The sequence below is a fragment of the Haliotis cracherodii genome, unplaced genomic scaffold (genome assembly GCF_022045235.1).
Source record: "Haliotis cracherodii isolate W230 unplaced genomic scaffold, xgHalCrac1.p SCAF_6, whole genome shotgun sequence".
NCBI lineage: Eukaryota > Metazoa > Mollusca > Gastropoda > Lepetellida > Haliotidae > Haliotis > Haliotis cracherodii.
The window spans coordinates 27,827,800-27,845,457 of record NW_027266319.1 but is presented as its reverse complement, the minus strand read 5'-3'; the positions used below and the strand labels follow the sequence as shown (position 1 = coordinate 27,845,457).

General features: G+C 39.1%; 1 protein-coding gene across 1 annotated transcript in view; it reads right to left on the bottom strand.

Annotated features, from left to right (window-relative positions):
- LOC139446123 (cyclin-dependent kinase 17-like) overlaps nucleotides 1–17,658 on the bottom strand; it is a 112,611-nt gene that overhangs the window by 82,367 nt on the left and 12,586 nt on the right. Inside the window, exon 2 of the mRNA XM_071227406.1 lies at nucleotides 8,738–8,931. Within this exon, the coding sequence (XP_071083507.1) occupies nucleotides 8,738–8,867 (130 nt within the window). The 5' untranslated portion in view covers nucleotides 8,868–8,931. The remainder of the gene's footprint in view (nucleotides 1–8,737; nucleotides 8,932–17,658) is intronic.

Below are 17,658 nucleotides of genomic sequence, written 5' to 3'. Positions count from 1 at the left end.
CTTATTATTTTACCCCCAGTTGAGATCTGATTGGTTCACAGGATCTTGATAAAATACAATGTATCCGGCCTGGGAAGGAAATGAATTACTGACAGGGACAATAAATCCCTTATACCCCACCACGAAGAAAACAGGCTGCACACGGATTACTGAGGGACAATAAATCTCTTGCACCCTCAAAGAAGCAAAACGCTGCAAGTCAATGAAAGTCATGTGCCTGCAAAAGTTAACCTTAGCTCAATTGAACAGCTGTTCATCAGTCAATTAGTTTTAATTCATTTACAATGACAGATTGTTAGTTTTTATATCACAAGCCAGACGCATAAAACCACATTTACTCCTCGTGATATTGCGACAGGTTATAATGTATCCCTCAAAACCCATGCAAGATATATCATTGATAGAAAATGTATCATTTTTCTCTCTACAAATTCATAATCAGAACACAATGAAAACAGCACAACACAACATACTTACTCATGACTGAATGGGACAGAATGGTCACCTTCACATCTATTCACCAGTTTTAATCAGTTTTACTTTCCTCCTATTCACGGGGCACAGTCTGTCATGCATCCATCAAACATCTGAATGTCTTGACTTCTATTTCAAGAATCACATTCATATTGCCATAGTTACAGAAATATTCTAACACATTATTTCCAAATACACACCAAGCCAATCTTTTGACCAAAAAGCCAAACTGTCACACCTGACAGTTGTTACAAGCGAGACATCCATGCCTATCCTTCTTCCAGTTATTGATCAGTAAACACCATCCAAGACAGAGGCTACCTAGACAGTTTGTGGGATCAACGCACAAGGAGTTGTGATCACCTAAACGTAATACAAAACAGGGAGTGACAGAGCGAGTGAGTGGATATTCTTCACGCTGCAGTCAGCAATAAAACAGCTATATCACATGGACCTTGAAAATGTAATACGGTAATCGAGTCTTATTGCATCCTGCCAGGCAAACCCTTTGATAGCATGAGCAACGATCCATGCCATATTGCTACAAATACCATCAGCCAAGTCAAACATTGTACCCGCCTGGTCCTCAGATCCTCGTGGGCTCATGTGACAAGGCTGGGGTACTTGGGTAGTGAGTGAGTTGGAAAACAGCACCGAACAGGGTCAAGAGAAGTACCATCTTTCAACATCTTTTGGTATGATCATGATGATGTAGCGAGGAGAATTGAACCACCACCGTTGTCTTCCCCGAGCACACGCTTTACCCACAAATCATGAATCCTTGGCCTCGGTCCGTGGGTACTTGGGACTGATTCTGCTCAAGAACCCCAATTTGGAAAATGCCAAAGAGTAGCAAGTAACATTTTAACTTTTCTTGCAGCATTTTTGTACAGGATTTTTCCAATTTGATATCTTTGCCTAGAAATAATACGATTTGATTAAAAAATAGTGCCTTTGTACTTTTTAGTGACATAAAGCAAACTATTTATATATTTCTTATTTTTTTCCCAATGATATATGATGAAGATGACAACAGTTATGTTATAGGGTGAACTAGTCTGTCAAACAGACATTGAAACAAATATATACAATACAGCCCTTGCAAGTCTATAACATTTGGCAAGTCTAGGTTTCTGCAGTATCAGAAAATGAAGAGAGTCTCATGGCCCCTTTTAAATATATTTCACAACTATAATTAACAACTGGTTAAGAGGCTAGGGGTGAACATGTGATTCAGTAAACTGAAGTTGTTTAATTTGACAAACATTGTTTAACACATGTTAAGATTTAATCAATCTTCATGAACTCACACTGAATAACTAGGAATCATTCATTAAAAGGAAGATCCTAGGGGCATGGCTTGAGCTTCGCTGCTAGAGTAGATGAATTCTAGGGTCATCCTAAATCTTAAACATTGGTGTCATGACAAATACCCTTAGACTTTCAAGCTTGTTTTTGAACACTATATAACACCGGTATCATTACTATTTGATAGGGCCAGTGAAGATCTGGGGTAGAATAGGTCTTCCAACAACCCATGCTTGCCTTAAATGGTGACTATGCTTGTCTTAAGAGGCGACTAACAGGATCGGGTGGTCAGGCTCGCTGGCTTGGTTGATGCATGTCATCGATCCCAATTTGGTGGATTGATGATGCTCATGATATTAATCACTGGAATGTCTGGTCCAGACTTGATTATTTACAGACCGCCGTCATACAGCTGGAATATTGCTGAGTGATAGTTTGCTGAGTCTATTTGATAGTGATTCATAAACATGTTCATGATATAGTCGTATATATACAATCGACTCTACTCTATGCAGAGATTTCTATGTGATATGGAAAGAGTTTTGTCAATTGTTTAAAGAGAACACCTCTGAACAAAAACAGTTAGAGATCATGAATATTGTGTGGGATATTTTCATGAACTTGTGTACTTCTCCATATATCCCCCAAATATTCATGATCCTTAACAGGTTTTTTTCAGTATATATAACCACATCAACTCTTAAAGAGATAAAAAAGATCTTATGAAGTACATGGAACATCTTATTCCCCTGGTATAGGCCTAGTACAGCAGGATGCCCTTGTCGATGAAGAAGACTGACCAGTAAGATGGCTCCTGGAACTATGTACCGTATTCGATGTAATAAGTGCCCAGGGCGCTCTCAAAATTAGAAATAGTGAGCATATCAGAATATTATTTTGAGTTGAAAGATCGTAAATTTCGTGGTTTGTGCTAACAGCCTGAAATGTTTACATAATTGCCCATAATTAAGGGTGATATAACACACGAGTGCGTATTATGCACGAATAAATAAGTCTTGTGTACATTGATCAATCGGAAGGGGTGCTGATTGGGATTGTTTACTAGCCAATATATTAGCAAATATCGCTGTGGGCGCTTTGTAGAGCGGGGCGCTTATTACTTCGAATACGGTAGTTACTTTGAGAGGCCCACTGAACACACACTTCCTCTACCACTGCCTACTTGCAATCTCTCAGTCAACAGCCTTGTATTACAGTGTTTGCGTCATACTTAACATGGTGCGAAGGCTATTTGTCATGGTACAGTGTTCCTCAAGAGGCAGGATACTTGGATAGCTTAAGTGGGAAGGCCACATTGCAGTGACGAGAAGATATTTGATTTGAGTGTGATAGACGGAGCTGCGAGCTGATTCCCTAACCAAGCCTAATGCTGCCTAAGCTATGTTATCAACATTCAAATCACATATCCATGACAACTATGACTCTCCAACTCATTCTTATTTTTAGCTGGCCTTTTAGCCACCATTAATTTATATATATTTAGGACAACCAGGTTTGGGCTAGACTAACACTTAGTCAATGAAAACAGGTCTTTAAAATAATAAACAAAATTTTTTTCAAAGGAGTGAGTGAGTTAGTATGGTTTTATGTCACTTTTAGCAATATTCCAGCAATATCATGGCGGGGGACACCAGAAATGGGCTTCACACATTGTGCCCATGTTGAGAATCGAACCCGGATCTTCGGCATGACGAGCTAACGCTTTAACCACTAAGCTACCCGACCGCCCCTTTTTTCAAAAGAACGTTTCGTCTTCTGCTGTTTTCAAGCAAACAAGACTTAGCTGGTTTGATCTAAACTTGCATGGGCTTTTAGTAAAAAAAATACCTAAAAAATATAAATTCCACAGTCATGGTACAAGACCAGGTTTGGGCTTGAAGACTCCAAAGTTCTGACACAGACTGGTTAAGCATTAATGAAGCAGCATGTCCACAGGGAACGCAAAACAAAATTGGATAGTTATTAACACTTAAGACAACATTTTCTTTAATCCTTGGCAATTTGATTATCATCAGTTGCCTTTATAAAACAACGAAGATCTGCACAGCCAGCTACTTCCCCGAATCATGTCCTTTGGAATAAGTGCCAGTAGATTTCACTGTTACCATATTAACTGTCTTAGTCTAGCCTTAGTGTTATGTTGGTTTGTCGTTTGGTGCAGCACACAGCAATATTCTAGCAATGACAGTGGCCTGTAAATAACCGACTCTGGACCAGACAATTCATTGATTGAGATTATCCAGAGCTCCAGATAACCTGATTACTTTTGAGTTACTTGCTTACAAATACACCTGAATGAGTGAGTGAGTTGGATTTAATGCCCCTTTTAACAGTATTCCGGTTATATCACGGCGTGTCAGCTTAATGTTGGAGGAAGCCTGAAGTGATGCAGGTCTCAGACGTTTACCACTTCGGTGAAACCCATGAGCATGGGTATGGTGCTGACAAACCTAGAAACATAATCGGGGCGAACTGAGATTTGAACCAACAATCAAAGGTTTCTAGTGTGCCCAAGGGACGCAACTCTGCACAGCGAACTGCAGCGCCTTAGACGACTGGGCCAACCGTGCCCCCTCACATACACCTGAAGAAACGTGATAACTGAATACATGTAGTATAACAACTATGTGTGTAATTTGTTTGTTTGTTTGTTGTTTAACGCCGCCCTTAGTAACATTTCAGCTATATGACGGCCGTCTGTAAATAATCGAGTCTGGACCAGACAATACCAGTGATTGACATCATGTGCATCGATCCACGCAATTGGGATACGATGACATGCATCAACCAAGTCAGCGAACCTGACCACCCACTCCTGTTAGTCGCCTCTTACAACAAGCATGGGTTGCTGAAGACCTATTCTACCCCATGTGTGTAATTAGCCCGATGTAGCTTTTTCAACTTGCGTACACGTACGTCTGGACAGATCTTTTCTTACTCACTGAATGAAGGCAGGCTTCACATATACATACACTCTACTGCAGTGAAAAATGCACAGATGTGCACCATCTTGCTTGTTGTAACTAAGACATGCATCACCATTGTGAGTTTATGCACTGTTACCCATTTGCATCAGCACATATGCTAATTGGGGCGGTGGGGTAGCCTAGTGGTTAAAGCGTTTGCTTGTCAAGCCGAAGACCCCGTTTTGGGTACAATGTGTGAACCCCTTTTCTGGTGTCCACTGCGATGATATTGCTGGTATTTTGCTAAAAGTGGCGTAAAACCAAACTCAGTCATTCAGTCACTCACATATGCTAATTAGAAGTAACTCTAGTCATCTGTTTACAATGGACCCAAGAGAGTAAAACATTGAATACCCAATGTAAACTATCAATACCAAATGTGAATGATAACATACGAGTAAATGCCCAAAGGCTCAAAAACATTTAACTGGTGCCCTGATTTTGAACATTGCCCATCTTCATCAGGGTTCAACAAGCAATCAACCAAGTCATAGGGCCTGATCACCCGACCCATATATGGAAAGTCGTATTACAGCACAGGTTGTTTGGGACCAATTCTAACTCGGAATCCCACATACTACCTAAAGACATTTTACCAAACGCAAATTTCAGACAAAGTTCAGCTGCAGACTGCACAGCCATGTAAAGTACTTGGTAAAACTAATCTAAACTGAGACAAATCTAGAAACAGGGTCTCAGAACCAGGGGTCAGTTTCACAGAGCATGTGAAGTACTTTGATGATCATAAGACTATGCTAGACTATGAGAGTTGTGATCTGAGATCCCTTTGTGGTACAAGGTCCAGGCCTTTTGCCTCTTTGGTGTAACAATCTGATCCTTTATATGTACCTGGCCAACTGAGACCTTATAAGAGATAATAGTCACAATACACCGTATACAACATGCCATATACAAGCCATTTATCAACCAACCATGGCTGAATGTTCCTGTGTTCCTCTGTGTGTCACCATGCACTTCACTTATCCTCCTGTCATTCAGAATCTTCACAGTTGGTCATTCATTCTAAAATCACTATCCACGACAAGACCATTTGTGTAAGGCCTCAATACAATATAGTAAACAAACTGTCTTCCAAAAGAGAACTGTTGCTATACCGTGATACATGCAGTTTTCTGAAAATTTGGGATTTGGCACAGTTAAATAAGAAAATGCATGCACAGGGTTCACTCTAGGTATTTTCTGACATGGGCCTTTTATGTGAAACTGAAAGGTACACCCACACTTGCCTATACAGCACAATGTTAAAATGCCCCATTGTATTTGAAAATGTGGGCCTTTTCTTAAATTTAGGGGCTAAAAGCACAAGGCCCAGCCTAGAATTATCACTGCATGCACTTCAACAAGAACCAAACTTTGTACTAGCTCACTAGTCCTAGTAAATTGGCTGAACGTTGAAGGTATCCTTTGAGCCAGAAGCAAGAAATTCCAATGTTTTACTTGAATTAAAAAATAAAATTCCCCACAAATTCATATCATGTGAAAATGTCTGATCTACCTCTGAAGCACCATGTTCTCAGAGCAGCAACTATCATTATGTCTAACAATGCAGATGGAGTGGACTGCCTACATCTGACTCAAGTCTTTGTGATTCCTCAGTATTCAAGAGGTTCTTGTCCTCGTAATGTTCTCGATAATTAAACAATGAGGTACACCATCAGTAAGATAAACAAGAGGAGAAGATTACCTAATCAGATGTTCCGCTAATGGTCCAATACAACATCATTGTTTAAAAACAAACATTCGCAGGCAAGTTGAGATAAGCATTCATTAGAAGAAAAGTGCTCCTTAAAACACGCTTTACACAAAATAGCCCGAAACGAGCTCTTGTTTTAAGTGGAAGACAATTAAGATTGCTTTTGATATTTGTAAACTTGCCTTGAAAGAGTTGATAAGCTGGGAATTTGAAAGAAACCATAAACTGAACCCAAATTCAAGCTCCAACATTTAAATACAGCCTCAAAGCTGTAAATAGTGTAATTGGTTCGACAGTGTCTTTTCCGTAATGAGCACAATTTGTGCTGACTTGTAAAACTGACCAGTCTTCATCAATGACTAGCTCCTGGACACAGTGGTCAGTATTTGCACTGCGGTTATACCACAGCTGGGGGCTATTGCACGCAAGGTCCAGCCAGTCAGGTCACAGAGGTGATGAATGATTTACTCCCATCCCAACGACCTCACCTGACCTGCATCCCAGGTCCAGCCACACCTGTTGCTTTGGGAGTAATTTATACACCTTGACTATATAGCGTGTTAGAAAAGTGGCACTTTAATGTTACATTTTATTAATTAATGTAGATTTACAAGTACTCTGCACCAATTATTGACCAGCTTCTGATAATATTCTGAAATTATGACATATATAATTTTACAACTGACACCAGCTAAATGTTTTGCCATACTCCTGATACGGTCTGGTGTAGATTGCAATCATCAAATACCATATATATATATACTAACTGACTAAGTGGAAATGTTGGCAAACTAGGTCAGCATATCCGTACGGAAGCATCTGTCATGTGAAGATGAAGGTCCCTATGTACAGTTTACCCAAGATAAACTTTACAACCACCAGAGTATATAAACCACAACATTCAAATCCATGCTTTTCATCTCATAGTCTAACATTTTATACTCCCTCTACCTCAGGCATAAGTTTTATTGAGCTGTGACCAATCTTACTGTCTTTCAATGTTAAATATTCTGCATGACCGTGAACTTCCAGCATATAATCTGCCAGATATTGAAATTACTCCCAAACACACCAGGTGTATACTGTCAACAACTGTCCAATAGTTCAAAATCGGAGACAAGCAATATACAGTATGGTCTACTAGGTAAACTAATAACACAGGGTTTCAGACCGGTTCACTTTCTGTTTTATATGCTATTATATTTCAATCCTGTCAGTACTGTCCTGTGTCACTGATGTTAACAATTGAAATGTTTCATTGTTATCGTTGTTCTGCTACCAGGAAATGTATAATTGCAATATATGTGTATTATTTCATTATACCCTGAAGCACAACTGAGAAATGGTCCTCACTCCTCAAGGGCAAGTACACACGGAAATGAACCTATTTTTCTTGTACTTTTTCCACATTAAAAGTATGAACCTAGTAGTGTCATAGACAAAAATATAAAAATATCACAATTAATTAACCTATTTTTTGCATTAAAACGATTTATATTTTTCACATTTACCAAGTATTCTATTTTCACAACAAAAACACCATGGCTTATGCCCCTTGCAATATGACGTCATTGCTGCCAATTGATAAACATTATGACGTCATCATGCTATGTTAGAGCCGCTTCACGTGATGTAGGTACAGGTTTGTGATTCTAGCGTCTCAGATGCCAGCCAGCATAGTGTTATGCTGAGTCACCACTGCGCCGGAGTGTGTCGTAGGCCATGTTGTTTTATCGCAAACTGGTACTTGATATCTTTTGCGTTGAGAATAGACAGGGATCCAGTTGAATTGGCACCAATTACGTCATAATCTAAGGGGGATAACTCAGGCCTGTTTAGCTCGAAAAACAAAGGCCTCATAACGGCATATCATTTTCACACTATTGTGAGCTTCCTACTTTCACTGTGAAAAAAAATGAGTTTACATTTTCAAACACAGATATTAACTAATTCTAAAATTGCGTTTTGTTTAGAAAAAGAAAGAAAGTGATTTTTGCGTGTACGCTTCCCCTTTAACAAACGTGCTCATGAACTGAAAAGTAAAGTTCACTCACAAACCCAATCCAAGTAATATCCTTCTAATAAGAGGCTTGACATTTTTAAAAGACACAGCAATGCTAAAGCAAGAACACAAAGAATAAAATTTAAATGGCAATATATGCCAAACCATTACTATTCTAATGAAGATAATTTCACTGATACATATACTACAACATTGTACAAAGCATCAGGCTGCAAAACAACATGAACTCACCATTTTCTCGTACAGCAATGTCGCTCGTTTCTTCTATTGTTAACTGTTCTGCAAGTTCTGACAGACTGTCTTCACCAGCACGACCTCCCCTAAGAGTCAGGGACAGCCGGCGCTTCAAACGTTTAATCATCTTTCTCAAAGCTCAGTTCCACCAGAGTGGACTTGGTCAGTGGTATTGCCAGATAGCCATTGGTCTGAAACAGAAATGTCATGTGTCAACAAAGTCACAGTGTAATTAACTGCTGTTCTCTGTATCCCATGGTGATATCCTGCTCAATAAGGTGTTAACAGACAAATACCACTAACACCCTCATTTGTCTCTGATTCTTGTGTTATATTGTACACCAATCTGTGTTCATCCTCATCAGCATTAGAAAATGGCACTAGTCCTGCAGTCCTTACCAAACTGCCTAATAGTTAACATGGGTAAGATATCGTAAGGACCAGTAGACATTTGCCATTATTTAGGGCCTTCCTATATGTTATAATTAGGGCTGGGACGAGTCCAAACTTACTACCTGGGAACCCGACAACCTATTACCTGACCCTACCCGGGTACCCACTGCAGGTCTCAAGAGCTGGGAACAAAATGTCTGATTGGTAATTGTTTTCCTGCAGGCCTGGCCGAAACTATTTAGATACATGTATCAAACAATCAGATCATGCGTTTACTGAAGCTGACTGAAGCTTTCTCTTTACTCAAACATGTGAAAGTTAAAAGGAATGTGTGCATCGTCAAAAAGAAATGCAAAAATTAAAAACTTGTGTGTAACCACTGAGCCATAGTGAGTTTTGTCATTAAACAATATATCACGTGACTAACCACGGATCCGGGTTGTCCTGTTGGTAACCGGGTCCTACTCAGGACCCCCCAGCCCGAGTTACCCATCCCAGCCCTAGTTATAATCATAGTGAGTGAGTTGGGTGTGACACCGCTTTTAACAGTATTCCGGTTATATCATGGCGTGTCAGCTTAATGTGGGAGGAAAGCCGATGCTGGTCTCAGACGTTTACCACTTCGGTGAAACCCACGAGCACGGATATGGTGTTGACAAACCTTGAAACATAATCGGGGCGAACCGTGATTCGAACCTACAATCATAGGTTTCTGGCTACCCAAGGGCCGCAACTCTGCACAGCGAATCGCGGCGCCTTAGACGACTGGGCCACCCGTGCCCCCAGTTATAATCATAAGAACTAGTGGACTTAATCATTGATTTAGTTTCTATAGCTGCTGATCATCCTGTTCCTAGATATTCTACAAAGTGAGTGAACATACGAGGATGAGAATGTTTTTTTTTTAAAAAAAACCCCACTGAAATAAGGCGAGGATCTGGGGGGACGATTCATCGATACATTGTTTCGTTAAGTATCGAACACAGTCACACACTAAGTATAAAATATGGATTCTTACCATAGATGTTTGCTTTCATAACTGTTATACTAAACACTAATTGGTAGTGAAAATAAGTAGTGAACACGTAAACATTTTCAACCAAAGTTAAGAGCAAATGTAAATATTAATATGTATCGGGTTGTGAGCAAAGTATCGTGATATGTATCGGATCTCACAGTTGGTGTATTGTCCAAGCATAAATAACTTTTCATCTAGAGTGTATATCAATCTCATTAAGTCAGATCTCTTACTCTGATTATCTATATCTCGTGCATGAACAAATAACAAACCCTCCATAGACATGATAGAGGTCGCGGCAGGTGAACTATCAAATCAGTTTGGACAGGGTTCGCAGAAAATCTAAGCAGAAAATGTGCAAAATAATTTCTTGATTGTGTCAGTTGTGATGCAGTTCTCTTAATAACCTAATTGCATATACTGCCGAAATATCAAAACTTGAAATTGACATATCCATTGATAAAATAAATATGAATGACATCAGATTTGTCTAATGCTGGAAAACCCAGTTTCTAAAAATAGAACAGCTTTACTGGCAGTCTTTTGGTGCCAGTCAATCAGATATCAAGTTTCAATACTTTCCTTATATATATATAAGTAGGGTGCTTGTATTGCTGTCTGTCACTGTCAAGAATTGGTTATGGCATGTTTTGACAAATAACATTATATTATGGCCTCAAAACTGAAAAAAGAAGAAGTAATCTTTCAAGTATTTTCAAACCAGGCTGCAGTGGTACATCTTTCGCTTCTACAGCAGTACCAGATGAATCAGATACTGGTACCAGTTACTGTTCAATTGAAAATGACCTCAATTAGAGCAGGCAAGGATGGCTCAATATCATAACAGTACCTAACTATATACTATCACATGCTACAGCAATAGTAACAGTTTGCCTAACGAGTGCCTGCCCGTAGGCCCGTGAAAATTTTGTAGCAGGCCCATAGTTTCAAATTTGTATGGATCCTTATGGCTTATAAACTCACATATACATAAGCTGCTGGGTTTTTTAAAATGATGGCCTGTAGTTTTGGAAGTCTGTGGTCCTGATGGTTGCCTGTCAATTTGTTTATTTCGAACACTACAGAGTAACATTCTAATGAATATTCATATCATTGTTGATCTAAATGGCATATGGAATTTACATCACAATCGTTTAATTTCAAAGAAGTTCAGCATGATGCTCGCATAAAAAAGGAAAGCATATATTCCAGTTTAATGATAATAAATTTCCATGATATAATTGACAAAATCTAGTTCTGATTGTAAATCTAAAACTTACATGTCATAGATTCCATTATACAAAAAAAATGGAAGATCATAAATTTTCTGTATGAGTGAGTGAGTGAGTGAGTGAGTGAGTGAGTGATAGGAACTGCAATTTATAACAGACAAAATTGACAAAATTAAGAATTGGTCGAATTAATTCAGAAAGCTGACATCTGATTGGCTCAAAACCCCTATCATCCCTCATTTTGATTTGGCGATCAACATCAACAAAGATCTCTCACAGGTCACCTCACACAACCTGCAGCTAGCGTGGCAGATTTGTCAGAACTTCATGATATGGAACCGAAGTGAAAGATCTTTTTGAAAGGGACTGTAGTAAAAATAAGATTGCCACACATGTGTCCATCAGCTACAACTTATCTTATACCGGTAATTTTTTTCAAAACATATCTAACAAGCGAAAACAAGCCATTTTTAAACGAGGAGCAAGATAAATGGTATCATGACACGTGCAGTAATCTGTTTCTTACACACCCTAAAATCTCACATATTAAACAATGCAAATGTTGTCTATAGCCTCGTAGTAGCAGTTCATTAACACATAACACTATGGTCCTGAATGACGTCATCCGCCTTACTGCTTACTTATAACTCATTCCTTGTGACCCTCCACTAAAAAGTTTCAGCAATATCTGTGGATTGTCAAGGAGATGGTGATATTGCAAACTAGATAAGATCCAAGAACATGTATTAAACACACTATGACTATACAGTTTTGACACAGATGTAGGTGAAGTGGACTGATGCACAAGAAACTTATCAAGGAAGGTTGTCTGTCATAATCTGACCTTAGTTCATCACCATAGTTCAAAGACCATGAATTTGATCTCACTGATGTTTGATGCCAGTTATCTCAAATGGATTTTTTACTCACTGGTGTGTAAGAAAGCACCTGTGCATATAGAAGAGCATTTATGCATAGTTGGCCTGAAATGATGACATTTGTGGAAATGGGACTTAGGGCTTACAGAAATGAGTTCAAATGGCAATTTTAACATGTTTATAAACGGTTAGATATTATTTTCACTTATTCGATATTAAGTTATATTTTCACTTGTCCATAAAAATGACATGCTTCAGAGATACCATCTACTTAAAGGGGAAGTGTACACGCAAAAATCACTTTCTTTCTTTTTCTAAACAAAACGCAATTTTAGAATTAGTTAGTATCTGTGTTTGAAAATATACACTCATTTTTTTCACAGTGAAAGTAGGAAGCTCACAATAGTGTGAAAGTGATATGCCGTTATGAGGCCTTCGTTTTACGAGCGAAATAGGCCTGAGTTATCCCCCTTAGATTATGACGTAATTGGTGCCAATTCAACTGGGTCCCTGTCTATTCTCAACGCAAAAGATATCAAGGACCAGTTTGCGGTAAAACAACATGGTCTACGACACACTCCGGCGCAGTGGTGACTCAGCATAACACAATTCTGGCTGGCATCTGAGATGCTAGAATCACAAAACTGTACCTACACCACGTGAAGCGGCTCTAACAAAGCATGATGACGTCATAATGTTTATCAATTGGCACCAATGACGTCATATTGCAAGGGGCATAAGCCATGGTGTTTTTGTTATGGAAATAGAACAGTTGGTAAAAGTGAAAAATATAAATCGTTTCAGTGCAAAAAATATGTTAATTAAATATGATGTTTTCATATTTTTGTCTATGACACTTCTATGTTAACACTTTTAATGTGGAAAAAGTACAAGAAAAAATGGTTCATTTCCGTGTGAACTTGCCCTTTAATGGTAAAAGTGTTAGGTCACAAGGACATGTCACTAGTCCTTTCGGAATGACGTTTTCTTATACCATGTTATACATAAACGATAACAATGTGATATAACTGGAATACTTTTCAAAGTGGCGTTAAACCCAACTCACTCACCCACATAAGTGTTTCATCCAATTTTTTAGCCAAAGTTTATGTAAGCCCTATTGAATGTAACATTGAATATAATTTATGTTTTTATTGTTGTTTTTGTTTGTTTGTTGTTTAATGCCACACTCAGCAATATTCCAGCTGTTTGACTACGGTCTGTAAATAATCAAGTCTTGATGGGACAATCCAGTTATTGACATCATTAGCATCGATCCACGCTGTTGGGATCGATGACATGCATCAACCAAGTCAGCGAGTCTGACCACCCAATACCGTTAGTCACCTTTTACGTCAAACATAGTTGCCTTTTATGGCAAGCATGGGTTGCTCAAGACCTGTTCTATCCCGGATCTTACGGGTCGAATATAATTAATGAAATAGACTTAAAACATAAAGCCAGAAATACACTGAACACTTTTAACAACCAGATTGTGCTATAACAGGACTAATGTGCACGTAACGAAAAGGTACAGAGATGGAAAAACATCCGTAAAAAATGGTCATGAACTTCCAAATGTTTGTCAACATTAACAAATTATTGATTATCAATCAATTAATCACACATTTTTAGGTCAATTACCAACACAAATATCAGCTGGTCCTTTTTTAATTTTCTAAACACCAAATTCTGTTATTGTTTTAGTACATTTATTATTAATGTGCCTGTAATATCCTGGAAAGCCAACATCAAAATTCCTCTCTTCAACAAAGCAAGCCTACAAACAGAGTGAGTGAGTTGGGTTTAACGCCGCTTTTAACATTATTCCAGTTATATCACGGCGTGTCAGCTTAATGTGGGAGGAAAGCCCGAAGTGATGCAGGTCTCAGACATTTACCACTTCGGTGAAACCCACGAGCACGGGTATGGTGCTGACAAACCTAGAAACATAATCTGGGCGAACCGGGATTCGAACCCACAATCATAGGTTTCTGGCGTGTCCAGGGGACGCAACTCTGCACAGCGAATCGCGGCGCCTTAGACAACTGGGCCACCCGTGCCCCCCCTACAAACAGAAGCTGAGCTGTATTTCAAACCCTCCAAGACTCCCTGATGCCAACATGAAAGACAACCTGGAAAAATAAAATCAACTGGCCTTAGGGTAGCTTTAACATTTAGCTAATTGGCTTATGCTTGGAGGCAGGATTTAATTTTGACCCTTCTGGTAAAAGTTCCATCAATGAGTCAATTTCCAAATGGCAAATCAATGGGACTTTTTTAGCTGTTATATCTTTCTAAATGTGTCGACATAGTCCACTTGATGTTCCTAAAAAATGGAGAAGTATAGAAGAACTTAAAACATGTCAGCTTGTTTTAAGAATTTGCACCACCCATTGAATATTATTCACTGCTAACTAATGCAGCATGAAGTTCCATACCAGTGAGTGAGTGAGTGAGTTGGGTTTAACGCCGCTTTTAACAGTATTCCAGTTATATCACGGCGTGTCAGCTTAATGTGGGAGCAAAGCCCGAAGTGATGCAGGTTTCAGAAGTTTACCACTTTGGTGAAACCCACGAGCAAGGGTATGGTGCCGACAAACCAACCTAGAAACATAATCCGGGCGAACCGGGATTCGAACCCACAAACATAGGTTTCTGGCGTGCTCAAGGGACGCAACTCTGCAAAGCGAATCACGGCGCCTTAGACAACTGGGCCACCCGTGCCCCCAAGTTCCATACCAAGAACAAGATGTAAGAGAACACCAGTCATAGTAACATGTGTAAACAAATGCCACATATTATACACATCTGAGTCAGCCAGGAGAGAGGAAGGTCGGTGGTTTGATCCCAGGATGCGTCATACCAAAAGACGTGAAAAGATGGTACTTGTTTTTACCCTGCCTGGCACTCTGCATAAGAGAATAAAACAAGGCTGGTCGGTGCGGTACACTGTGTCTGTGTGGGGTGTTCATGTTAGACTGCGGCATGGTATCTCAGTAGGCTAGCACTAGGGCTGGGATGATACAACAACTGTGTGATCCGATATGTGTCATGATACCTTGCTCATGATCCGTTTCGTATCACGATAATCGCATGTGGTCTTATCAGTGGTGCGTAAGCCACCTGGCACACTAACAAATTACTGTTGGCAGTGTCAAGTATGGCACAATGGATGAAAATATGTACCTTTTCACGACTCATTTTCACTTGTAATTAGTGTTTGGTGTTACATTTATTAAAGAATACATTTAAGGTTAGAATCGATACTTTTTACTTGGTGTGAGATTGTGATCAATTATTGAATCGAGAAATGAAATATCACGATCCACCGATGCATCGTCCCACTACACTCCCAACATACACAAACACACATGCATGTACATCACTATAGAAGTGCAATATTCTTGAACATGATGTTACCTCACCACCTAACTGACACCTCAGACATTTAGCAAGCTTATGTTGGTGATGATTGGACACACGGTTACATTCTCATGTCCATTTAGCATGATTAGAAACAAATCCAAGACATATTGCCTGTCTGCTAGCAAATATCTCCAGTCTGAGTAATATAAGCAGCCACACACACATGTGCAGAGATAAAATGTTACTGTTACAAGATTGTTGATTATATCAGATAAGATTAGATACAATTAGATATATTTAGATGATTGGTCATAAGCCATGTTACCAATCACTGTTATGACATACAATCAATTATTATTGTTCCTAATTGATTGTGGAGAAAAATGTTATCTAAACTTGGATGTTCACCTCATCCGTCCAATCATACATTGTATCTACAGCAGATCTGGGAACCTGTTTATTTAATATAACGGAAGTATCATCCATCACACTATTTCACTAATCATATGACTGCCTCTGTGGTCTAGTGATGGAGCGTCTGCCTGGAGAGCGGAAGGTCCAGGGTTCGAATCCCCGGCCGCATCATACCAAAAGATGTTAAAAGATGGTTCTTGTTGTTACCCTGCCTTGTGCTCGGCATTAAGGGTCTACAACAAGGACTGGTCGGCTTGGAGTCAGTATACTGTGTCTGAGTTGGGTATTCATGTTATACTGCGGCATGGTATCTCAGTGGGCTAGCACTATAAATCTGCATCAGTCTGGAATAGTGTACCCCCAAACCCCCCACGTCGTTATATAAGTGCAATAATCTAGGCCGCAACGTTAAACCCCATTTCACCTCACCTCACCAATAATCATATATTGCTAAAAGAAATCCATATGGGAGGGTCAAGATGGAATTGAAGGGTTTGACAACAAAACCTGAGAGGTTGACTGGGTTATAAGAACAAAAATTCTACACCTTACATATATCAACCGTCACACTTTCAAACTGGTCAGCAAAATACTGAAGCACATATCATTCACAGTATCCAGGAGAAATCAACCACCTACCAATCAATGTGGCATTACCTTATTAACATTACCTCAGTTGTTACCTGACAGGTGAGATAACGAGGACTGGTAAAACACCTGTCACAGTCTGGACACGACTAATTGATTCATTACCTGCACAGGGATTGGCCGAACTGACTACAACAAATTCCTTTCCACATGGTCATTATCATGTTGGGATGCTGTCAGTCATGTGATATAAGTCTGATTGATTGACAGAAGACTGGTGGGAATATTAACGTCAGTTTCTACCAAACTCACAATTTGCTGGTAACAGATTAATCAGACCATATTATCGTGAGGAAAATCTAGGGAAGTACTAATGAATCATTTTTGACAACTATTATGTATGCCATTAACTGTGATCAGCATGGGTTAGGCTGTGTTTCAATGAAGCATAAAGACTGGGGGTTCAACTGTAGCCACGTCTACGAGAAATCTGATGTTGTGAAATGTGTATGTATGTGGTAAACACAAAGTTTGACAAAAGTTGTTGTTTTTTTAACCAAGGCTGCGTTCCACAAAACAATTTTGACAATTACAACCCCCATGATTTAACACTGACTTTAGTCGTAGCACTAAGTTTGCTTTGTAGAATTGGGCCGCATTCTAAAAACTGATTGTAGCGTGAAGAAGATTGTAAAACACATACTTTAATATCAATTTACAGCAGTTGTCGTGCTACAATCGCTAAGTGAAAATTCGGCCGAAATGTTGCAGACCTTCATATATTTGTCAACTGCAGAATTGTCATTCTGTCAAAGGACCGAAAACTAAAAGGCAAAATTTACTACTTTCAACTAGCCAATCATATCAACTTGGTTTTATAATACAAGATAAGCACATACAATTTGTGAAACTGTGTTAACATTCTGAAGTCTGACCTATTTTTCTGAAACACAAAATCTCAATAAAAATTTTGAACCCAAATGTCACATAGTCATGACACACTTTACACTGATGAAAACTGGGTTT